Raw genomic sequence first — 26,151 nt, forward strand, 5'->3', positions numbered from 1 at the left:
GTTTGTGTCCAGTGTTTTCACTTTTGAAACTGAATAACATTTATAATTATTAAAATAATTATGTTTTAAGTGGCTGGATGGAAATTAAAGGTGATTTGGGGTAAAAAAAAAAAACTTTCAAGCGAAATATTTGTCTGCTGGTTAAAAATGTTGACTATACCAAGTATTTCTGCAGAAATTTTCTCTCATAAACCATGTGTTACGCCCAGCTCGTCTTATCCTCGTGTGTGCCACGCCCCCCTCATTACCTCGTGTGGCTACCAGAGCATGTGAGCGGAGCGGAGCGTGAGCGAGGAGCGGAGCGGGCGGAATTTGGTCAGAGCGCGGAGCTGTTTTTTGTCTCGCTCCAATTTCGCTCCGATACCGCCCAAATCTACCCAGAATTCATCTGTACAATTATCAAGACTGTTACACAAATTGGCCGAGATGGAATTCGCAAAGTATTTCACAAAGGAAACTGATAAATCATACAAGTGTACTATTTTTATCAAACGTATAGATGACAAGAATGTACAGCAAGAACAACAATGTGGTGAAACTGTTTCAGTGAGTAAAGATTCACTTTGGAATCACTTTTCTCAGAAACATGAGTGTGCTACGCGAACAAGCGGAAGCCAGAGCAAAACGCGTGCAAGTTTTATATGGTTGTAGCATATCACAGGGCTCTCAAGTGTCACGCATTGAGTGACAGTCACTCTTTTCAGTCTTTTGTCACGCACTCCCGCCACACATTGTATTTCTCACGCGGAAAAATAATTTGTAGGCTAATATGCCGCAGAGCCCAATTTTTCCCCAGACCGCGGCACAGTAGCGCCTCACTATAAAACAAGCGTGTCTCCGCTGGAGTCTAATGGTGCGTTCGTTTTTCTCTCGGAACTCGGAAATTCTGAGTTGAGTGACATTACGTCCGACAATCCACCGTTCGAGCTACCACATCTCGGAACAAACATGGCTGCCTCCTTGAACACGCTGCTGTGTGTTGTTGCTTTATATTTTAGCAGATTTGGAGTGAGATTATTTTTTCCGAGAGACAAACAAACAAGAAATACGAACTAGTCAAACCACATTAAAAGCTTTATAAAATATTTTAGTACATTCATAGCGATATTCTTTTTTCGATAGGCAAACAAACTACAAACAAACCAAAGACACTAACAAGTCTGGTAAAAATCTGATATTGCATGCTAGGATACTGTTTACGGTCATGATATGGTATTCTCTAAATCGAATACGTGCAATTACATTAGTAACTATTAATACATTTAACAAAATAAACATTTTTAAAGATTTATAAAATAGAATTACTGTTGAGTGTGTAAGCCGCTATGTTGAAATTACGTCACAGGGGCAACTCGGACAACAACGTCATAAAAGAGGCGTGTTTACGATGGGAAGTGACGTTTTTCGTGACGTTTTCATCCGAGTTCCGACTTGGAGGAATGCACCATTTTAGAGCCCCAAGAGCCTGTCACTTACCAGCCAATCAAAAAAAAGAAAGGGCCTACACAATAGCCAATCAGAAAATAGTACTATTGTATCTGGGTAAAATACAACACAACAACCAATGAAAAGGCATCCTGTGGAATGTCACTCTTGCCTGTCTTCAAAACTTGACAGCCCTGATATCAAGTCTATAAAGTAAATTAAAGTATAAAAGCCTATAAAGTAAATATTGGTAATCAAATAAATTCGTTTTGTCTTTCAAAGTAGGTCTAATAAGATTTTTTTTTAATTTCACGTAACGTAAAATTTTATTTTAGAGACGTGCAGCATTGAGGAATTAAAATTGAGGAATTTAAAACGTGTCTGTATATTCTTTAGGCTATTAAGCCCACTGATTCCTTTATTTTTAAGCCTATTTTTGTGTGGAATGCCATTTCCAAACCTGCCCGTTGTTGCCGATAGGTTGCTTAAAAATAAATATTTTCTGTTCTGACTGGCAATATTGCCGTTGCTCATATTTCTTTATGACATAAGGCTTCGGTTTAAGGTGACATTTGTTAGGCATGCAGATTATTTGTCCCTCTTTTAAATTGGAGCGAGCGTGGAGCGATTTGACTGGAGCGGGAGGACATTTTAGTGGAGCGAGGAGCGGTGTTGAGCGGAGCGGCTTAGTGCGAATTAGAGCGGAGGAGCGGGCGGAGCCAACAGCCTCGTGAGCGAGGAGCGGAAATTCTCACCGCTCCGCTCCGCTCACATGCTCTGGTGGCTACCCGATTGTCATTAGCTGTTCCTTGTGCTTTTCTACCCGTCTGGTGTATTTAGTCGGCGTCTGTACCTGTATTCCCTAGTTGTGTCATTGACGTTGTCCGACGTAGTGCCTGTCTGCCCGTCTGTAATCAATAAACCCCGTTTGCCTGTCCGTCCGGCTCAGCTTGCCTGCTTTCCGGCTCGCCTGCACCGCGACCGTGACACCATGATAACACACACCACGGTGGAGCAGTAGTTAGCACTGATGCCTCATACCCCTGACACCGGGTTCGAGTTTTTGCCATGGCTTGAGGTGTGTGGAATTTGCCGGTTCTGACCCCTCACTGTAGCTTTATTTTTCTTGCATTTAGGGGACGGGACTAAAAAGCCCACAATACTTGTAAATATTTTACAATCATCCTTAAGTTAAGGTTAACAACTTCCTGTAAAACGTTGCAAATGTGACAGCTACTACACCAAACTTGCACCAATTACTGATATTTGTCCCTTATTTATTTATTTATTTATTTACTTACTTACTTACTTACTTACAGCAGGACACTGAATGCCCCCCCGTCTACCTCTGGTTGGGAAAATCCTACAGGCACCAAACTTGCACCAGTTAGTGTGAGATCAATTTTAGTTGGGCAATAAGGAAAAACTTCTAGGCAAGGAGGTCGTTTTCAATTCTGATTGGAAAATACTCCGAGATATTTCCATTACCTTAAAAATAGAAAAATACAGAGTCTCAATAACTTCCTTAATAACTGTTTTTTTAATCCAAAACATAAAAAAAATACAGAAACACTGCAATAAATAAAAACGTGGAGTAATTTGTAAATAGTAAAACTTGTAAATAGTGTTAAATTATATCAACACATCTGCTTCCTGGTAGTGAGTGGAACATGCTGGGTTTTTTTGCATTAATTTTTCAATAACTGCACAAATTTTGAAATGCGCTTAATTTTTATTTATTACACTGTTATTGCTGTTACTTTTATTGTTGATAATAAAAAAGAAAGTTGTTTAGAATGTTTATGTTGATTGTTTTGGTGGTTGTGTTAATTTGTTAATTGTGTTAATTTGATGACTAAACATGTTTGAAATCGTGATTTACTAATTACTGCACATAATTTGTATATTGTACTGTTGTTATTGTTAATTTATTGTTTTTGGAGTTCTTCAGAAAGTTATTGAAATTCTAAATATTTGTTTTTGCAACGTTTTAGGGGAGGTTGTTAATCTTAACTTAAGGTTTGATGGTAATATGCAATAAACAAGTAATGTGAGTTTTTAAGTCTACGTAAGGGAAGAAAAATGAAGTTCAATTGTGCAGTGGCCTGTACTACGAAGCGGGGTTACTGGTTTATCGGGGTAACTTGTCGGATTTAAGGCAGTCTGGGCAAAATGTAAGTGAACGAATATTAAGTCCATTTAGACTGTGGCACCTTAAATCCGACAAGTTTCCCCGATAAACCAGTAACTCCGCTTCGTTGTACAGGAGAAGCGAAGCGACGCCACATTACCTTTAAAAAGAGCGATTACGTCATGGGAGGTAAGCCGTGGCAGGGGGGCAGATTAGAGCCCAACCGCCGTACACCTGACAGCTATTCATATACTATATGCCAACGAGCAAAGACGTTTGGCGAAGTCTTCATTGCCGACAGTCTTATCTTTCCTTTCTGGAGTGAAGACAAAGGGCAGCAAAAAAGTAAGTAAACACACATTTCCTCTACCGCACCAAGGTCATTCGTTTAATTTTTTGTATAATTATTTGTGCCTGTGTATCTTATGACACACTGTGTGTCTTATACTGTGAGTTTTTCGTTTTACTCGTTTAAAAACATTATTATTTGATGGAATGTTTATTAATTTCTTAACCATACAACACGAATCCTAGAATCACCCTTTTGCACTGACCGTCCGAATGTCATAATCACTTCAGTACAGGTAACTACAACTAATAGGTAAATAAAGATTAAAAGATATATAAATTAACTTCATATATATATAAACACAGGTAAATATTTTAATGTTTCAGCCTATACTGCGGTGAAATATTTGTGTTAATTATTGCTTATTATTATGATTAAAAGTTTTAGTCTTCAGGTAAATGTATTCAGTGCAAAGCATTTGACTGTAAAGCATGGTTGCCTGCTGGCTTAAAATCTTGTACTACCAGTTTAATAGGATTGCTATATGTGCTGTTAACAAAAAACATCATAATTGTATGACACGTTACTTTATACATTTGAAAAGCATGTACAGTAAGCATTTCTAATCGACCACCAAGCTTCACAATAGTCATTAACTGTCTTATGTACACTGTAAGAAAAAAAAGTTACCTTGTAGGGTACAATTACATGCCACTGGGGTTGTACCCTCAAGAGTCTGCCAACTGTACCTTATCTGTAGCTAAATGTACCTTTTAGTCTAATTTAGGGTACATGAATGGACCATTGGAGGTAATGTTTGTACTTTGGGGTACAAAACTGTACTAAGGCTGTATCTTTTTTTTCTAGCAGTGTATTCAGGAATTTCCAATAAGTTACTATGGGTGTTTTTCTGGTTTTTCAGGGTAGACTCAAAGACTTATGCATGGGCCAACCTGGGCTGTATCCAAGTAGCCCAAGTTGTAGTGGGGGGCCCTAATCTTTTTTGCGGTTGTCACGGCGGAATTTTATGCTGTAGGCAGGGCCCCAACACTGACTTTAGCCCAGGGGCCCCCACCCCCCTAAATGCATGAGAAAATGGAGCAACAAAGATCCTCATGAATAACGTATATAAAGATGTGTAATTGCCAGTTCCACAGAGAAGGTCAATATCCACAGGGAAGGTTAATATAACGGCACACGACTCTCTCATCTTGCTGCCATTTGGATCACCAAAGTCACATGGCTCCACGGTCATTAAGAATGAAACGATAACATATAGTGTAGGAAGCATAAGCACAAAAAAAAATCACCATAGTGATAAGTCCATGATTCCACCCACCTAGCCCTGTCCTCTGTTATCGACTTCCTATGACAGTATCTCTCAACCCAGTAATCCCCATACCTCTCTAAACACATCTATGACAGGTATTCGGAGTTCTGATTGCTTGATTGGTTCAGGTGTTATCTTTAGTTCAGCAACCAGAATGTCAGCTTTTTAAGTACAACTTCCTTCTGGTAATTCTGAGCTTCGGAACTTTGTAGCTGGTCAATCAAGACTATTTCTATTTTCAGGGACGTATGGGGGGTATTATGGAGTGGCATTCTGGAGGGATTATCTGCAGTGCAGCTCTCATATGAAGGGGTTTTAATTAGAAACTGGAGAAATAAAAGGACCACGAGGAGTCAAAATAAACAGGGAGTCTATACAAGCAGGGAGCATAGGCAAAACATACTCTGATTCTTAAGGGGAACAAGCAGGAAATAAATCGCAAGAAAGTGGAAGCAAAAGCAGACTACAAAAACAGCAACTAACACAAACACACTCAGTGACCGACTGAAGACTGAAGCACGGACAGGCATTTTAAAACAAATCTGCATTTTTAAATCCTGGTATAATACTGGTCCTGCTGGCAGAAGGCTACACTGAGCAGGTTCAAAATTTCTAAGACAGCAGTACACAAGAATACGGTGAAGCAGGAGATATAATAGACAGGGTTTAAGGGGTTAAGTTTTCTTCTTATCACAGTCATGTGATTGGTTCTGGGAGCCAAGTAGCCCTGCCCTTCAGTCTGTGAGGTGATTGGTGTAAGAGACATTGGTATGTGCTGTGAGAGTTGAGTTTTGGCAAGTAAAGATTTTTCCAAAGTTGCAACGCGGTCCCGAGAGTTTTATTCCCTTTATAACAACCGGAAACAGGCAGGTAACGTTTGCGCGTTATCCCTGTGTTGTCAGGGCATTCCACCAAGTACTCAGTCCCCCCACAGCCCACAGTCCAAAAACATGCTAAGATGAACTAGAGTTACCAAATTGTGAGTGTGTCCTGCAATGGGATTCGCCAACTTGCAACCCCAGAAAGGACAGGTGGGTACAGAAAATGGGTGGATGCATGTCTGATGTTTTGCAGTTTAATCTGGAATCAGAGGAAGGAGATATTAATCTTATGCCTTCTTTTTTGTTTTTAGGTCAAGTGCCTCATTCTTTCACTCTTAATTTGTACATCCTCCTACGACAAAGACCATGATTCTAAGAATGATCAGGGCTAAAAAAATCATCCTTGCCATAATGTTCATGAACGGTCTTGCAGTTTTTCTGTACTACTTTCTCAGATCAAAGAGAGACGTTCCACTGGCGATGGTGTCACAAGGCACTATACTCGAACAGGCGGTTGCAAACCAGTTTGAACCTGATCAGGACAACAACATTGTTAGTACAGTCTCAGAAGCATTTAGGCAAGCCTATGCACAGAAATCTTCATATTGGAGCAGACGTCAACAAGCTTTATTGGAAAAGCTAGATAAGATGAATATGTCTAACATGACGAAGTTCAACAAGCCTCGGTGCAATCCTGCAACTTTTGAAATGATGCGTGCCAATATAGGAGATTTTGACTCCTATTCAGAAATATACAAGAATTTCTTGATAGGAATGAATTGCAGAGATTCTCAAATTGTGATAGATCAGCCAAACAAATGCAAAAATTTGAACGGGGAGGGGCGACCTTATCTTCTAATTGCCATCAAGTCGGAGTCCGGCAATTTTTTGCAGCGTCAGGCAATACGAAACACATGGGGTCGGCAGGGGTCATATGCAGATTCAACTGTGCGTACCATATTCCTCCTGGGCACAAGCTCGACACAGGAGCCCAGTTTGCAGCGTCTGTTGGACTTCGAGGGAAAATACTTTAGTGACCTGCTGCAATGGGACTTTCAAGACACTTTCTACAACCGGTCCTTGAAAGATGCCCTCTTCCTGGAGTGGATCTTGACACACTGCCCACATGTAACGTACATCTTCAGTGGAGACGATAATATCTTCATTAACACAGCAGCTATAATCCGCTATCTGCATTCCTTAACACCTGAAAAGGCCGCCAAGCTGTACGCTGGTCACATTAACATCGAGTCATATCCAGTTCATGACCCTCAGGAGAGATATTATGTCCCTCAAAGCTTCTATGAAGGCTCTTACCCGGCTTATGCCACTGGTGCTGGCTCTCTGTTGTCAGGCTCCCTGGTAAAGCCCCTCAGCAGGATGTCACTGTTCATCCCTTTCTTCCCCTTCAATGATGTCTACATAGGAATCTGCTTGCAGGCACTTGGAGTCGAACCTGAGATGCACACGGGCTTCGAGGTAGACATGCAGGTCGATGACAGCAATCCTTGTTCGTACAAAGACCTCCTGTTAACATGTAACCGGAATCCACAGCAGATACTCAAGATGTGGAAAAACATCAATAGCCCTCTGCTCGTTTGTTAACGCCACATTTTTATTCGTCCTCACCAACCAACCTGTGTGACGTTTACCCAGCACTCCTGCAGCAGATGGGGTAAAGGAACTAGCTTAAGGGCCCAATGAACAAAACAAAAAATTGTCTGATAATCAAATGTATATATTTATACAGAAGTTGTCATCACAATGAATCACCAAAATCTTAACAAAATGCAGAAATTGTATTACAATATTTTTTTAACAGTATTTTATGTGACTGTAGAACATGAAGAATCAAATAGCTGTTAAATGTTTTGGACCAGATTTCCATTTGTGTTTTTTTCAGTGTCAGTCTGTGTCAGGTTAATAACGGAGTGCTAAATTTGTGCGACCATAGTCCACAATATGAGGTATCAGATGACAAGCTGTTATAATGAATGTTATGCTGATGTTGATAGTGGTTTATGTGCTGGTTCATATTGGTTATAGGCTATTATTAAAGCATTTTATTTATATTCTACAATGTTTGTCGGGGGGGGGGAGGTGTTTGGGGACCAGTCACTTTGGACCTCCAGTGGTTTTTCTTTACAAGTTTTTGGTTATACTCTTATGTTGCTTTCTGTCATTTTTTTCATATAAATTTAACTAATAATGAATTGCCACACACTCTTGTTAAGTGAAAGATGGCACAATCCTAATTTACACTGTCCAAATATTAAGATTTGAGTCTCAGTCAGGCAGGTGATGGTGCTGTTGCTGCTTCTGATGGCAGGACGAACAGTAGCACAGCAGCAGGGAAGGAAGGAGGGATGTCACAGGTAGAGGGGAGGGCAGGCCGGAAGGACGTCACAGGCAGAGGGGAGGGCAGGCAGGAAGGACGTCACAGGCAGAGGGGAGGGCAGGCCGGAAGGACGTCACAGGCAGAGGGGAGGGCAGGCAGGAAGGACGTCACAGGTAGAGGGGAGGGCAGGCAGGAAGGACGTCACAGGCAGAGGGGAGGGCAGGCAGGAAGGACGTCACAGGCAGAGGGGAGGGCAGGCCGGAAGGACGTCACAGGCAGAGGGGAGGGCAGGCAGGAAGGACGTCACAGGCAGAGGGGAGGGCAGGCCGGAAGGACGTCACAGGCAGAGGGGAGGGCAGGCCGGAAGGACGTCACAGGCAGAGGGGAGGGCAGGCAGGAAGGACGTCACAGGCAGAGGGGAGGGCAGGCAGGAAGGACGTCACAGGCAGAGGGGAGGGCAGGCAGGAAGGACGTCACAGGCAGAGGGGAGGGCAGGCAGGAAGGACGTCACAGGCAGAGGGGAGGGCAGGCAGGAAGGACGTCACAGGCAGAGGGGAGGGCAGGCAGGAAGGACGTCACAGGCAGAGGGGAGGGCAGGCAGGAAGGACGTCACAGGCAGAGGGGAGGGCAGGCAGGAAGGACGTCACAGGCAGAGGGGAGGGCAGGCCGGAAGGACGTCACAGGCAGAGGGGAGGGCAGGCCGGAAGGACGTCACAGGCAGAGGGGAGGGCAGGCCGGAAGGACGTCACAGGCAGCATATAATATTATATTCATGTGGGTTTTTGTTTGTTATATAAAAATAAACACACAATATACATTCATGAAGTTTCCAGATTATCAAAATATCCACTATATAGCTTCCAAGCACATTCTGGTCAAGGTCGGTACAAAGCAGGGGAACAATAACAATTTTAGGCATCAACAATTTAGAGACCAGTTAGCCTAACTATGTCTTTGGACTGTAGGACAGATGTGTCAAGTAACGAGGTATAAACGCTTGTTTGCTACACTAAAGAAGGTTTTTTTCAAGATTATTACTTGAGTATTTCAAGTTGCTGCAACTTTTAATTTCCAAATAACGACTCTTTATTCTGTTACATTCAGATACATCTGCATGACCATCGTTACTCGCATAATAAATAAAAAAAATACTTATTGCATGCAATGCCCCTGAGAAGGGCTGCATGCTTCTGAATAAAATATGAATCTCAATTTTTTCCACAATTTTTTTGTCACGATTCTTGAGCAATTTCTTTATTATTATTTTGCATTACATATTGTCTTTTATGACTTTATCAATATTCAAGGTTGACATGAGAACTATACTACTGAAAAAATGGTGATGATTCCATTGAACAACAGGTTCAGCAAGTTTCACCACTTTTTCTTAATAAAAGGAAATTATGCTGCTCAGTTTTCCTTATTGAGCTGCACTGTAACTTACAGTGCTATTGTCATTCCTGTATTGAATGAATTTGAAAGGACATGGTGTTTTTTTGTAAGGTCAAGGGATTTGAGTGAATTGTAGTGTCTGGCAGACTGAGTCATTGCAGTAACAGCATGAAACGAGGAGGCTGACATAAAGGGGAAAACAGCCCTTTTATTAAGCCATTAAAAGGACGGATGCAGTGATTAGAAAAGACCAAATCAGTGCAACACAGTGCATCACATCTCAAAAAGTCCATTAAAAGGTCCGTATTGGTGATTAGAAAAATATAACAAATATTTACAATTACACAGGGGCTATTTACAATATTCCCCACTCCAGCACTACAGTATTGTGCTTTTTACATAACTACTTTTAAAATCAGTTACTTTTTTTTACTTTGACTTCCGTAGTATTGTATTGGACGACCTATACTACTTGAGTAACATTTTGGTCTGGTGCTTGTATTTTTACTTCAGAGGCAGAACCAATGGACAGGAGGCTTAGGCTCGCCCAAAACATCCGTAATCCCCGCCCCGCCCCGCCCCCCACCCCCCCCGCGAAAATTCTACCAGCAAGACTCATAGTCAACGTCATCCATCACTACTAACAAGTCATTCATGGAAGACTTGTAGTCACCTATCACCCATTCATTCGTTACTACTAACCAACAGGAGGATTCTCCTCTCTGACACTTACATTACACCAACTTTGATTCCCCTCCTTCACCGCGATGTCATTGATTGGTCCTCGTCTCTTGCTCTTTGTCTGCCCTGTTTATTGCACTGATTGGTCCTCGTCTCTTGGTCTTGGTCTGCCCTGTTTATTGCACTGATTGGCCCTCGTCTCTTGGTCTGCCCTGTTTATTGCACTGGCTGTCCTTGCCGTGGGAGATTCTTTCAAGTTTGGTTTTGACATTATAGTTTAAGTGATGCAAACCTTCAGAAGGAAGTAGCAGCTGGTTTCCAACCAACACATTTGCGTATTTTAATCTCATGAAAATTCAGCTATGGAAATTTGCGTGTTTTCATTGTATGTGTTATGCACCATCGCAGGAATTGTGAACAGCTGTGGGTTTGACCTTGTCTAGGGCAACTTTAACTGAAATATCAGAGAAATAAAAACTGCAAAAAATACCCTTTTTGATGTGACTAAACCTGTTTGCATCAACTAGTATGCCTGTCATTTTGTTATATGCTAATCACCTGTTTCCTATGAATGAATATTTAAATCTACTTACAAGATTTGATGCAAAGTTTAATTGCTATTTTGCAGTAACCAAGCTAGTGTTGTGGCAGCATTGTGTGTTTGTTGTGATGGGGTATGTGTTTTTTGCACCTTAGGGTTAAAGTGTGCTTTTTATCGTTCATTACAGATTCTGTCTCTGCGGGCCATATAGTTTGTAAAGGCTAGAGATGGATTGTGATTTTAAAGTTGTGCCCGTTTGGAAAAAAAAATTCTAGCTATACCACTGTTGAGCACTTTTCCCACCACAGCCTCAGGGATGTCCCTGTAATTGCTTTCAGAATGTCTTTGTGTGTACTTTTCAAACAATAAAACTTTGGTATGTAGCTTCCACTTTTTATGAATTGCCACGTGCCACTTAAACAGATGTCATCACAATCTCAGAACCACTGCACTGACAGTAAGAAACAGTGGGTACAGTGTCACCACCCCCCTCCAGAATTGATATCCTTTGTTGAATTACATACTGAGAGCAAAAAGGTGTGTCATCTTTTCATTGATGCACAGTAAACCACCCACATGCAAGTGAAAACAAAATTCCAAAAAGCAATGACAGTTAATTAAAATGGCATTGCCTTATTTTTTTGGGGAAAAGTCTCATTTAGATTTTGCTAAAGTTCCTTACAGATTTTGCAGTCAAGTGGCCAAGCTGCAATGCAAAAGGGTATGTATGTCTGATGAAGACCCAACACATCTTACAACTGAAAGATCACCATTCCCAGAGGAGAAAAAGGATGGTGCAAAATACTGAGAGGTGCTTGAAGAAAGCTTGCCATCCTTTGCCAGGTAGTTGAAGGTGAGAAGACAGTAGGGATGCACTGATCCAACTTTTTCAGTTCCGATAACGATACCGATACCTAGGTTTTGGGTATCGTCCGATCCTGAGTACTGATCCGATGATTAATAAGACATATGTCACACTTTAAAGAGATGGAAATTATATTTAAGGAGACATCAGGCTTAAATACTTGACCTAAATACCTAATTTTGGAAGACAATATAAAAAATCCGCACACAAAAATATGTATAAGCTGAATTATTTACTATTAACATAATACTAACAACCTGGTAACAGTAAAGTAACAGAAATTTTAATTCCAATGTAAGTAATGTAGAAGTATACTTCTAGGTGCAGTAATCTCCAGGAATTAAAATTTTAGTATACAATACAAGTGTACTAAATATCAACACTGCATTTTCATGCTCGCATCTCGTGTCCAATCAGTGTGCAGTTAAACTCAAAGGCGATAATGGGCACACGTCAGAGCTCCAGATATCAGTAGTGAAGCTAATCGCTGGTACATCTTTTATTATTTTTGATATGTGTTCACATACTTTTTCGTACAGCTTGTTATGGCAAACTGTACCGTGGTTCAAAGTGTTCAATCAGGGACTGCTCATCCAGAACAATCAATTCGAGTACCTTTTCTGTTATTTTTGTCGCTTTGCACTATTGCTGCGGAGTTTCGCACGTCTTTGCAATGATGCCTGTAGTGTTAACTGCTTCGAACAATCCCCTGTTTTTGTTTTGTTCAACTGCTCACACTCTTTGGCATGACGCTTTATTAAGTTGGTCGTGTTATACTTTGCCGGAGTAAATTTAGCAGTGGGTTCGATATTCGCCAGACTTTCACATATCATCTTTGAATTTACTCTATTAAAACATTACAAAACAAAGTAAATTTCACATTCACAAATTCGTGTGTGTTTGTGAAATCACATGCACACCTTGGTTATTCAAGCAACTATGTAGCAACCAATTTCTCACTTTCAATGATTATATTTCTTGAGTATATATTTTTTAAACATTAAATTTCATTTAAGAAAATATATATTAATGTATTTAATGTATTGTTTTAGTATTTTCAATGTCTCACATGTGTGCTTTTGTTTCATAAACATTATTCGTATTTTCTCAGCGTTTCTGTAACTGGAGTTGTATTGCAGAACAGAAAGACACTGTATGCAGAATGATATTCTCATCGTAGCCAGTGCAATCACTGGTTTCATGAAAAATGCCTGTCACTGTCTGAGAAAGACTGGAAGTATGCATGTGAAAAATAGCATTACAATAACCCAAAGAAACTGTAGTAGACTAAACAATCAACAGCATTAAGCAGCTTAATCAGAGCCACGACCTCAATCTGATCAAAAATCTTTGGATTGACTAAAAAATCTCCAGTCCATCCAAGGGCATAGATTTGGTTGCAACATTGGTAGGGACCAAATCAGCCCCGAACCCCCCACCCTGGTAACATTACCTGTACCATCTATACATCAGACTTTAAATATAATTCAGCATCATGCCACCTACAGAAGTTCTCTGACGACTCTGTGGTGGTGGGATGTATTAAGGACGGTGACATCTCCGAGTACCAGACTGTGGTGGATGACTTTGTTTTCTGGTGTGAGCGTAACCATCTACAACTCAACATCAAGAAGACGAAGGAGCTAGTGGTCGACTTTAGGAAGAGTGGAACCCCTGTGACTCCTATATCTGTCCAGGGTGAAACAGTGGACATGGTCTCAGAGTACAAATACCTGGGAGTGCATCTGGATAACAAACTGGACTGGTCAGTTAACACTATGGCACTCTACAAGAAAGGACAGGGCAGGTTGCACCTTCTGAGAAGGCTCAGATCATTCAACATCTGTAATACCGTTCTTCAGATGTTTTACGAATCGGTTGTGGCGAGTGTTGTCTTTTATGCTGTGGTCTGTTGGGGCTGTAACATGAAAGCAGCAGACAGGAACAGACTGAATAAGGTAATTAAAAGGGCCGGATCTGTACTGGGCGTGGATCTGGACTCTTTTGATGTCGTGGCAAGGAGGAGGATCCTGTCCAAAACACGCACAATCCTGAACAGTCCTTCTCACCCGCTATATAGAGTTCTCTCCGATCAAAGGAGCAATTTCAGCCAGAGACTGATTATGACCAGGTGTTCTACAGAGCGCCACAGGAGATCTTTTCTCCCAATGGCCATTAAAATATATAACTCTTCTCTGTAATGTTTTCAGTACGGGACTTGAACTATGTGTAGTTCCTGCTCAATAATAATATTTTACAGCACTACTGTTCTCAACTAATGTTCCATGTGCAATATCTGACTATTACATTTGTGCAATATTTCTCCTTATCTACACGGCATTTCTAGTGCATTACTAAACATGTGTGCTATATTTAATTTAATTTTATTATATTTTGCTTCTACTTATTGGTATTTTTCTTTAAATTTTTATATCTATATTTTTCCATTCTAATACTTTTTCCTAAACTATTTACTTTTTTTTCCTTTCTTCCCAGTAAATTAATCAGAGCAACTGTATAACCAAGACAAAGTAATTTCCCTTTGGGATTAATAAAGTTCTTTGAATCTTGAATTACATACCTGGTAATCCCACATCTCCGTACCCAAATCTATACCCCCGAGTCCATCGATGATCACCAAGCAATTGTACTGAGCTGGAAGAACCATATTAAGAATAAAAGGCAAATGGTTCTCCATGGGGAAGGGTATGATTAAAGCAAAATTTACATCCACTGGTGTGTGTTGTTTTAAAGAATAATGGTGTATTCAATTTCAGAAACATCATGTTCATTTTTTCACTTGGATACTGCAAGATTTGATTTGAGAAGCACTCAAGAACAGAAAAGGTTTAAAAGCTCCATTTGATGTTTCATGTTACAATTGCAATATTCATCTTTCCCACAAATAAACAGGTAATATATTGACTGTAGCGCGAGATGGCAAAAATTTTCATTTTTTTTTGTCTGCCACTATTACACACAGAGCCATTCCAACGGCATCATTATTAAATAGCAATTATGATTTTTAATTTCAATTTTATTCCAGGGCCAATAACATTTTGCGTTTTTCTAATGCCATACAAACCAGCTTTTATTTTACAAAGCATAATCCGATACAATTCAATGTGGATCTGAGAGAGACAAGAAGCATCGGCCAAAATATGATTTGGTGTGACAGGCTTTATAATTTACCTCAGATACCAACTAGAAAAGCACTAATTATCCCACTGGTGTATTCTAGAATATTGTAAATACTACTGTAATGCTTGGGGGCATACTACCCCCAAATTTAATGTCTTACATTTTTTCCCACGATAACGAATATACTTCAGACCTTTTTCCATTACTAAGGACCATCCCAACCCCTTCCCTAAAACAAAAAATTTGGACCACAGAACCTCCATTTCTGGTTGGCAGAACACCATTTTCGGCAACGATAGCTGTTGTCAACCTAAAATAATACTTGTGCATAAACTGTGCCAACTTTTGTGCCAATTTTATAAAAAATTAAGATTTCCAAATGACTAAGTGCTCTAAAAAATTATGTACTTCTGTTACCGTCTGTGGTCAAACTGACCCTACCATTCACTTGAACAGGATTTCTCTGAAATTAGGGCCTGCGTTTGTGTTCATGATCCACAAAAACACCATAAAACTTGGCAGAATCAAACATGTAGAAACTGCTGACTTGTCCTAAAGAGATCAAAATTTATAATAAAGCATAACAATTTTCAAATTATATTTTGTTCGAAAGTACACCTTTTTTTAGAGAACTAAAATTAACATTTTCAGATGACTTTTTTCATAAAAATTTCCTCTTTGGCACAGTTTCTTTTGCATGAGATAAATAATTTTAGGGTAGCATTTTTTTATGGAAAGGGTTGGGGTGGTCGTTAGTAATGAAAAAGGTCTGAAATATACTGTTATTGCAGGGAAAAATAAGACGTTAAATTTGGGGGCAATATGCCCCCAAACGGTAACGGAGGTAGACCATAAAAAATGCACAAAAAAAAATCTATTAAAATTTTTTTTGGTGATATATCTTCCCATAACCCACAAAGTCAATTTCAGCTGAACTGTTGAGAGAATTTTCTTCTCATTTTAAAACCAGCATGGATCATATTGAGCCCAAAAAATACACAACCCTTACCCCAAAGAATACAATTTACAGACGTCATCATGAAAAGTACATGATTAAAGAGACCTCAGTCACAGTCAGTGCTTTTCAGCTGGTCATCTACCTGTAGGCATGAGGTTGTAGACATATACCATTCAAGGAAGTATGCTACGCACTGGGACAGTTCAACTGGTACTTCATATTCTTGCCTCACAATACTTTGGAGTTGCTTACCATGTTCCTGACAACTGAATATATATTGAAAATCTCTTGCTATAACACAGTTAGACGATATAACTGTAAAGTGGTGATGGGCAGTACACTGGTATCAGTTATTCATTGATTCAGATTTTTTTTAGGTTAGCTGCTGAAAGTTTGTTTCATATTTTTTCCTTGTATTTAAGTTTGTTTTATCAGATTATCTTAAAATTGCTAAATAATCTGTAATGATCTGAATGCTTAGCGTGGCTGAAATGTCGACATGATAAACTCATTACAAACATGACTGACGTGAAAGTCAGCTTTTTCTTACTGACTGCGGAACGTGTGTTATGTTGAAAAACTACAGGTTTTAAGCAGTATTCTCAGTTGCTGTTTGATATTGCCAGAACAAGAAAAATTTATTTGACTCTTCTGGCTGCTGGCACACTATAATCAGACAACCCCCTCCCAAAATGGGACACTTTTTCTAGTTTCATGGTGCGTCAACATCTCTATCTTTATGACAAAGTAAAAATATACCAATGTGTTAGTTTTATATTTTATGTGTGATGCAGACGGTTCCCCATTTGAGAACATAGTGGACGTCATTGAGAACTCTGGTTTTATTTTGAAAACTTTTTTTCCCCCCATTTAGCATCCTACTTTCATGCAGTTATTCTTAAAATTCTTTTTGTTGCTGTTACCATTTAGAGTTTGAAGTTCAACTGTTTAATAAATCATAAAAATAACAGTGAATTATACTTAAAAGTATCTTGGTATATAAAGCTGGGCTTCATCATCTTAATGACCCAGAAAGGTGTTTGCAATTTGTTATTGCTGAGCACAGTTGTGGCAAGAAGAAAAGCAAAGAGGCATGGAAAGATGTGAAATACTAGCATGTGTGAAGAAAACAATCCGTAAAAGAAAAAGCGGAGGAAAAAAGCAGAAAAATACAAAAGATGGAAGAGAGGTGGGGTTGTGGCAGTGTGTGGGGAAGGACTGTGACAGAGAAAGGAAGGCGAGCAGCTAACGTAGGTCACTCTCTTCGTTCTGTATGGTCTTTTTGATTCTGAGAAGCATGGTGGTAAGCCACTGATCCAGCCGAGAGATGGAATCAAATTCTTTTACCTATAAGCAAAAACAAAAATGAACAGCTCTGAACACCAAAGCTTTCTACAGTATCCTACTCTATAGGCTGTATTCTCGCATCATGAAGACAGATGCCTTTAACACTTTATTCAAAACAATCCCTTAAACAAATACGCCTCACCAATAGATATGGTGTAACATATCAGTAATATATTAACAATATGGACTGAAAGCTTAGAATACATTGCTGATAAAATAAAAATGAAATCAACTGCATAGTCAAAACAAGCATATACACTACAACATAGGCATGTATTGTTCCAAACCAACTGTGGGTCAGTGCAATTAAATCCTACAGAATTACACCATTAAGCACAGAATGGTTACCCTTTAGGTATGCGTCCTAGTCAGGTAAGTCCACCAGTTTTTGTGCCAAGGTGTAATTACACAGAATGAATTAATCATAGGCTGAACCAAATTTGGAATTTGGTTGTATGAGTTGCACACAACTTGCACATTGATGCTGTGTTGAAGTTTCCCATTTCTCATCAACTCGTTTTCAGCGGGAGCCTCAATGGCAAAATGTGCACAGGCTTGGAAAGCCAGCCACACGATAAAACTTTCTATTTACTCTCCTCTGGTCTTGTGTGCTGAGAAATTTAATAAAGTCAGTACTGTGGGACAAGATTGCCTTGCAATGCTGGCAAACTGCGTTAAGGACCTCGACACAGAAGACTGGTAAATGTGCCCCAAATCACCAGTCGCCCTCCAGAAGGAATCCTGCTGCCAAGATGGACAAAGCGCTTGTCACTTTCATGAGGACTGGCAAGATATTTGAGTAGCTGTTGCAGCTGGACACTCGTTCAGCCAGGAGGTGAACATCACTACCAGGGTGGAGTATTCTTGGTTGTCTATCTGTCCCAATCTCGAAAGAGTGTAACTACATGCAGTGCAAGCATTGCGGCTTAGGACGGCTAGGACAAGCAACTTCCGCTACTACAAAATGTTTTGGTTTGATACATGTTTGGAGGCAACACTCAATGCACTCAAAGCATTACAAACATGGCTATATCTATTTATAAAAAAAGCATAACGCATTATAGCCCTGTTTATTATGCATTATGAATGCTCTATAAAGCTCTCTTCTATAATAAACTATATATACACATACATATATATATATATATACACATATATACACATACACACATATATCTATCTATCTGTCTGTCTCTGTCTCTGTCTCTGTCTCTGTCTCTGTCTCTGTCTCTGTTCATAATGCATTCTAAATGTTTTTCCACCGCACCAGGTACTGGAATTTTGGTACTTAGAGAAAGAACCGAAATTACGGTACTTCAAGGTGTTGGTTTTCCACTGGCGTAAAAACTGGTACCGGTGCCGAATGACATCACAGCATGAGGCCGGGTACTTTATGCTGAATTAGAAAATTGGCTGTAGTACATTATAGGGCTGGATGATGTGTGATATTAATACCAGCATCGCATGTTATGGACATCCAATTCCTACATCGCTGATCAGATATTAAAATAAGGCTTTTGCTTACTTTCAATTCTGTACGGACAATATAGTGTGGGGGTTAAAGTTTTGCCAAAAGTAATCGTACACATAATTTGTGTCACGATCGTCGGGGAGGCGAGAAGGGAAGCAGGCGAGAGCAGCCAGGTCGTCAGGGAAACGGGGTTTATTTGGAGGCAGACGGACAGGTACGGACATCGAAGGACAATACAATGACAAGTCTGGGGAAGACTGACTCAGACGAGGACTAAATACACAAGACAAGCTAGACTTAACAGGACACAGGCAATCACACTTAGGGCTGAACACGAGGTAACGAGGTGGGCGTGGCACACATCGGGAGCGGACGGAGCGGAGCGTGACAATTTGGTACACGTGCAGACCAGCATGTAAATGATTCGATTTGCAAGGAGCTGGCACGTCTAGTCACCGGACACAGAGGATGCCTCATAGACACATTAGACAGCATTACCAGCACTTGACAGAGTATAGGAGTCGCATTGTGGGTTTGCAAGAGGTCGGGTGGTCGTATCCTGCAATTGCCCGGCCTGTGGGGCATGCAGATGTCACAGTCGCTCGATGGGCACGTGAGGGCACCCACACATAGCACTGTGAAGGTTCTGGTCAGGCAAGACAGACCACACTAAGGGAGGATTGTGGTATTGTGCGCCAAGCATTACAGAACCTCATGACATCTGCGCCTGCACAGGTATCGGACTCACTAAAACACCCCATATTATCCTGCACCATGTCTCGACGACTGACATCAGCCACACTACGAGTTCACCGTCCCATGCGTAGGTGTAGGCTTAATGGTAAAGCAAAAGTACTGTACTGTACCTGGGGTGGTGGAAAAGTGCCCCTTGTTTTATCAGCAATCATTTAGACATAGAGGAAATCGCAGAAAGTAAATTGAGCAAAATGACAGGTTATGCTACTCCGAGAGGCTCAATGGCACATTTCTATTGTTAGCCTCACATTACAGTACAGGGTGAGTCTGTCAAACCTGAATGTCTTCTTTTAAGATACATTTGCATTGCAGCTGAGCTGCGGTGATGAAGTTCTGCTTTGCAACAAAGACAGACGACGGAATTTTCATGCACTTTAAATGTACTTCCACATAACCGAAAACTCTTTCGTTATCTGGACCCTTATCTTTTATGTGCTTTTATGACCATATTGCCAAATAAATCAAGAAGGAAAATTTTAAATTGGTGCTTTTTAATAATTGAGTAAATCGAGTTTAAATCAAGTAATTGTGACAGCTATAATTTGCAAAATCAAAATATATAAATATCAGTAATGAATAATATTTGTTAGTGTATGTGCACAACCGTATCATTAATGGTAGAAGTCTTGACTTGGGTCTGCTGCACATCTTTCCTAGCACCCCACCTCAGTCACATTAGCAGTCTTTGTGACAGCACAATGTTGCGTTTCTCACAGTAACTTTAAAAATTTTCATTGCCATTAAATTTAGCATATCAAATTTACCAGGGCATAAGATAGCAACTTTGTGCATACAGGGACATATAATATACAAATCATCTCAATGTAATATTTACAGGAAATGACAAAATCATTTGACATGGAAAGTGGTGATAAACTGATAATATCATTCAAGGTAGCTGAATGATATCAAGGTAGCTGACTACTATGGTTTGAGGTTGGTATTGGTATTGGCAGAAACTCAGTTTTAATAACTGGTATATGGATCGGACCAGGAGAAATATCTTGCTCTCTCTAGTTGTAATGTTATTTGTGAACTCCATCTGATCTGTAGAATAGGACACAACTATCAAGTACACCTCAATGTTTGTCCTGCAAATTAACCTCATTCCCTAGCACTGTTCATTGTTGACTTATTGTGCTGTGATGCAGTTTGCCAGATGGCCTTCTGTGTCGTACACATTGTGATTAGTTCCTTGGACTCCCTCTAGGGTGTATTTGTGTAGCCCTAGGTTTTGTGTGATGTTCATATAGCCCCTTTCCCCCGCACATCTGTTTCTGGGCAATCAACACTTAGCCTAGCAGCACTACAGTGGCACAATCAGAGCAGTAAGTTTGTTAAAGCAAGTTTGCACAAAAGCATTGCCCAATAAATCTAAACGCAAAATGATACTATTCTGCCATTCTATGATGCACTCTAGTGGCTATAAAAGGAAGTGCAAGCACTTATTGAAGGGCAACAACAACTTTGCAGACAACCAACAGATAAAAACAACTTTCTGCAAAGCTTGACCAATGACAAAAATCACTGAAAAGTGATTTACAACCTATTGTATTAGCATTGAATAGTGACGTACTTGCAATTCAACACGTGCATTTTCTGATTAACTGTAAGGATTATATAGTCAGTAAGAATGAAACAAATCAGTCTTTAGAATCTGATGAATTCCTCCGCAAAAGCTCCTTATAGTGGATTTTGTCACAAAGTTTTAGACAAAAAAAACAAAGAGGATGTACAAGTACAATGTGTGCTTACTGTACGGTGCACTAGGCACATCAAAGCATGCAAGATCGTACAAGAGGATCTTTTTGGAAGACTTTAAAGAAGAAGATAACGAGTAAAGGTTGCTATAAAAAAGCAAAAGAATGTAAACAAAGGGGGAAGGAAACTCACAGAATCAGTGTAGGCATCAACGTTCTGTTCTTCATAAGCATCAAGGAGTTTCTGCCATCAAAAAGAGAGTCACGGGTTAGAACTTCATAAAACCTGGCACAATTAATGAGGGGGAAGAGAGAAGGACAAACAGATGCTCACCTTCACCAGCTTACACTCTCGGGAGTCTGAGAAGGCTGGGAACATTTCCTCATATTTCTGCAGAGCCAGCTGAGAGGAGTGGAAATATAACTGAAGTTAGTGACACATACATTCATTATTTATGTCTCCCAGCAACACGTGTCTATTCGCCACAGTGTGCCACAGAGAATTATACTAAAGACAAAATCACATAAATATTAAATAAGCTCTCAACTTACATCATAAACAATACCGGCCCCATTTCTGGTTACTAACTTATTGTAGATTTCAACGCAGGCAAAATTCTCTCTCTTGAAATGTTACATCAATGAATAGCATCCTTCCACCCATACATACAAAAGTGTACTGGACGATATTATGTGCTATGTTTTGTGGGTAAAAATCAGAAAAAACAGCAACATTGTCCCAGGAGGATGTAAAGGCAGACCTTAGCATTCAGCATGTCCACACAAAAGTGACAGAGTGCTGCCTTGAAGAAATGGTCTTTCGCACTGTACTTCAGCAGGGTGCTGTCCATCGCATAGGTTCCAATCTGGGTACACAAAAACAATGGCAGTGATGCTGCAAAAATAAAAAATAAAAAATAAAAAAGTCTAATTGGCCATTACCAGCCTATCAGTATGGAATCAAAGCTCACCTGTTCGTAGATTTCAATAGCTTTCTGATACTGCTCCAGCTGAGCAGCATAGGTAGCTACTTTGAGGAGACACTTGTTGGCAGAGCTTGGGAGACACAGCACAAAAAAAAAAAAAAAAACCATAAGCACACTTACACACGAGCATCGGAGAAGATGCCGGTGCATTTTAAACCGGTCTCCCATGTTACCTGGTTGACTCTTCACCTTTGTAGTAGTCGGCTGCCTGCTCGTAATGAGCGATTGCCTATGAAGATAAACAATATCAAACGTGCAACACTGAACGCTACAATGCTCCTTAACTTACATGCAATGTATGGTCACACTGAAGCTTAAAAAGTTAATAGCCATATTTTTCGCACACACACACAGACACAAATCTTGGACCCCCAAGGAAAATGCTTAAAGCCAGTAATCTTGGTAGTAAGAGTACATTCGCTCAAAAAACAATTTAGAATTAAAAAAATATTTATAATGCGATGTGATATTCACTGGCCAGATATAGCATGCTAGCACTGCATTGGTGTACTGGCTGGTTACTGAAAATGCTGGAGTGACTTTAGGAGAGGTTTTCAAATGGCTAAGCTCACACTTTCATAAACAAAACAAAAAACAAAAAAAACACAAAGAATTTAAACAGAAATTCTCTTTAGCAGCCCAAGACTTCTGAACAGAACAGTACACACATATACATATTATACAATTACAATAAACATTAATTCTAATTTCTTGTGAGGAAACAGATAGTACATGCCTCATTTACCATTACACTGGATGTGAAAATCAAAATCTGATGCACCAAATCAGGCCCAATAATTAGGTCATTATTAGACAGTATCTTTGAGAGGTACACCTTACATAAACAACTGGTCTTGTTTGGTCAAACAAACTAAAATTTTGCAAATGGAGAAGGTTTCAGACCAGTGTCAATCTGTCCAAGCCAGGCCATCCTACCAAAAATCAGCAAAAGAGAAGAGCACAAAGTGCATCCAGAAATCTCAAAGATTCTCGGGGTATCATCAAGGGATCTATAGACAGCTCTTGTCACAATCCATGTAAACATGCATGAGTCAATCAAGAGAAAGAGAGAGAGAGCAGACAAATTCTGCCTACACAGAAGGTCAGCAATCATCATCATCAATACAAGACTGAAGTTTGCCATTAAACACCAAAATGAGGGACAACGTTTGCACGTTGGAACAAGATGCTCTAGACAGATGAGTCAACAGTGGAGTTGTCTGGGCACAATTCCAGCGGGCGAAAAAAACAACACAAAAAATAAAAACACGGGGTGTACTTACTTTTTCACTCTACATTATGTGTGTGTGTATAGAAACTCAGGCACTTTCCAGGAGTTTTACTGACCTTATCAACGTCCACTAACTCAGTCTCATAGATTTCGGCTATGGAAATATGATGTTTCGCTGCAATGGTAAAACGACCCTGTTGTATCATAGGAAGAAACAAAACAATACGGTTAGTGACAACGTCAGATACATGCACAGTAAGCATGCATTCAGGCATTAACAGCCAAATCGTAAGCTAGACATAACCCCATCTGCACAGAAGATTCACTGACAAAGAGGTGAAACAGTGTATGAACAGCACAGCAGGTCACTGAATTATGACTAGAAAATTGAAACTGAGCAATGGATTTGGAGTCAATGTGTAAAGAAAAACAGAAATGCTGCCTCACAAAGTCAATCAAAACACGGCTAAATGAAAAACAAACACAAGCAGGATAGTTCCCTCTAAGGTCAAATACAGAAATGGAAACAACGGTACATTAACAAGAACGTGCAAATAAACAGGGCACACAAAAAAGTTACTGACCATGTCTGTGTAAATTTCAATTGCCCGGTTCAGACAGTTGATAGCCTCTGTTAAAAAGAAAGAAAGAAAAAAAACATATATATAAAATCAATTTACAGCTAACACACAAATCCACACATCATCCTGAACTGCTCTTCCAGTCCAGGGTCAGGATGAGACTGCCTGTCTTAGGTAGGATGGGGGAAGGCAGGCACCACCCTGCAAAGGACGGTATTTTATTGCAGGACACACAAGCAATCCAGCAGCAACTAATGCCACACAATATAGGCCAAAAAAAATATATAAGTAAAACAAAGAACTAGAATGTATGACATGAAAACACAACACAATCCTAATTGAATCTGTACAGTTGACTGTGCATTCTAATAATGTAATATATAAACTAAAATGTACAGATAAATTATGGGTTCGAAGCAGAATAACGCAGCTCCTTTGTCGCAGAGAGACTAAGCAGACCGTTTGGCTGGAGCTGTAAGCATTTATTTCGCGGCTTTACCTTGTGGGTCAGCTTTTTTAAATGCGTTGCCAGCATCGACAAAGTTGGTGGCTGCGTCGTGTTTGCTCTGCATCTGCAGGTGAAGTCGCGCAGCCTGGGAGAAGGCATTGCCTGCCCCTGAAGCAAGCAGCACAACAAAAGCTGAGACACCAGATCTCCAAAATTTGTACTGATAAAATACCTTAACAACCCTCCCCCCCCCCCAACCCAACCACAGAGAGGCTGACAGAATCTGAAAGCACACCCTATCCACAACAATTTCCCCAAACACTAAAAGACTTGCACAACACAAGCATTTCCCTCCCACTAATAATATAAGCTCGCTTTTTACCACTCCAATTTTTTGCCATCTTGAACATGTTTGCAGCCCTGGCGTACATATCACAAGCCTCCTCCACCTTCGAGGATCCCCTGCACAAACATTAATAGACAATGTGGAGTTTAGACTTACGTACTACAGCAAACGTGTCTCAATATTTTAAATAAGTGTCGACGCGTGCCTCTCCAAAAAGAAGTAAAGTTTAAATACCTTAAACACGGTTTGATTTAAAAAAATAAATGGATAAAAAAGGCAGCCAAACATTTCCGGGTGAGTGTCTGTCAAAACATTCGGACCCGAAGACAAATTTACGTTATGCTCTCAAACCACAACATTATTTTGCCTACCCTCGTCACAAGGGTCATTTTTTTAAAATACCAGTTGTTCTTTAACTTTCATGAGATCTATAAACATTTATAAACGTTTAAGAAGTTATTACTCGACCCAATTACAGTAGTTTATATATATATATATACACACATACACTGACTAGTGACAAGGCTCCTTACAATTACCCACTGCAATAGTTCACAGTTGTCAAATAAATATATATATATATATATATATATATATATATATATATATATATAATTGACAATATGCTACCTTAAAAGTTTGCGACAGGAGAACTGGGCTGCAAATTCACGCCAGCATTAATAACAAAGTTGTCACATAGCAGGGCCTTCCTCCTCTGGGCTGGAGAAAAGCAGGTATTGCGGCACCCTAACGACGGGCTTTGCCGGTCACTGATCAAGTATCTGCAGCCAGTTAAAGGCATAAATGAGCGTGAGGCGCCTCTCGGTCGCTTTAATCCTAGTCCAAAGATGGATTTTAACTTTGGGACGGGTTGTGTTTTCCCCTCCTAGCCTTCCGCTAAAACCAGCTGCGTCAATAAACTATCGGAGGCGAGGTGAACCGGGGCGAGCAGCAGACTCACCCGAACAGCGTCCCGAAAAACGACTGCGAAGACTTCAGCTTCTTCTCCGCTTCGGCCATGAGGGCCAGCGCCTCCTTCTCCTTTCCCGAGTTATCCATGGCGTTTGGCCGGTTGCACCGCGCTGTAGCCGTAAAGCATCGACCACCCCCGGGATCTGAGGTCCAAGCTAAGGGAGCTTTGACACATCAGCCCGCGAGCGGAACGACGTAGGGCCCTGGTCACGCGAGTGCAGGAGTAAGGGACATGGGCGAAAGACACCACCCTCTACAGTCAGTCAACAATGCTGCCCTAACCCACTACCTGTAACAAACGTCAAATTAACCATGCTTTATATATCTACTGCATGCATAAAATATGCTCCACGGCATTAATGACATTTAATTTTTTATTACGGACAGTTCATGTGGAGTGC

The 26,151-nt window shown here is 40.3% G+C and overlaps 2 protein-coding genes across 2 annotated transcripts; one reads left to right on the forward strand and one right to left on the reverse strand.

The window, feature by feature from the left end:
• The first annotated feature begins 3,682 nt into the window (after nucleotides 1-3,682).
• On the forward strand, nucleotides 3,683-11,331 carry LOC111838065 (N-acetyllactosaminide beta-1,3-N-acetylglucosaminyltransferase 2-like). The gene is made up of 2 exons (XM_023800642.2): nucleotides 3,683-3,901; nucleotides 6,308-11,331. The coding sequence occupies exon 2, from the start codon at nucleotides 6,363-6,365 to the stop codon at nucleotides 7,599-7,601; it is 1,239 nt and encodes a 412-aa protein (XP_023656410.1). The 5' UTR covers nucleotides 3,683-3,901; nucleotides 6,308-6,362; the 3' UTR covers nucleotides 7,602-11,331.
• A 3,484-nt stretch (nucleotides 11,332-14,815) lies between these two features.
• Nucleotides 14,816-26,045, reverse strand: napaa (N-ethylmaleimide-sensitive factor attachment protein, alpha a). The gene is made up of 11 exons (XM_023800536.2): nucleotides 25,740-26,045; nucleotides 24,815-24,894; nucleotides 24,484-24,600; nucleotides 23,988-24,034; nucleotides 23,520-23,597; nucleotides 22,346-22,401; nucleotides 22,158-22,242; nucleotides 21,948-22,052; nucleotides 21,521-21,589; nucleotides 21,380-21,430; nucleotides 14,816-17,259 (listed from the first exon to the last, which is right to left on the reverse strand). Exons 1-11 carry the CDS (start codon nucleotides 25,835-25,837, stop codon nucleotides 17,158-17,160), a joined length of 888 nt encoding a protein of 295 aa, XP_023656304.1. The 5' UTR covers nucleotides 25,838-26,045; the 3' UTR covers nucleotides 14,816-17,157.
• Nucleotides 26,046-26,151: the final 106 nt, after the last annotated feature.

This window comes from Paramormyrops kingsleyae, chromosome 18 (genome assembly GCF_048594095.1).
Source record: "Paramormyrops kingsleyae isolate MSU_618 chromosome 18, PKINGS_0.4, whole genome shotgun sequence".
NCBI classification, from domain to species: Eukaryota; Metazoa; Chordata; class Actinopteri; order Osteoglossiformes; family Mormyridae; genus Paramormyrops; species Paramormyrops kingsleyae.

What these genes read in the sequence shown, in the direction of transcription:
- napaa (XM_023800536.2), bottom strand. Translation starts at nt 25,837, where the DNA reads ATGGATAACTCGGGAAAGGAGAAGGAGGCGCTGGCCCTCATGGCCGAA. An exon ending in TTGAAATTTACACAGACATG is followed by an intron (nt 23,598 to 23,987) that starts GTCAGTAACTTT and finishes ATGATACAACAG; the next exon opens with GGTCGTTTTACCATTGCAGC. An exon ending in AGTTAGTGGACGTTGATAAG is followed by an intron (nt 22,402 to 23,519) that starts GTCAGTAAAACT and finishes TTATCTTCATAG; the next exon opens with GCAATCGCTCATTACGAGCA.
- LOC111838065 (XM_023800642.2), top strand. Translation starts at nt 6,363, where the DNA reads ATGATTCTAAGAATGATCAGGGCTAAAAAAATCATCCTTGCCATAATG.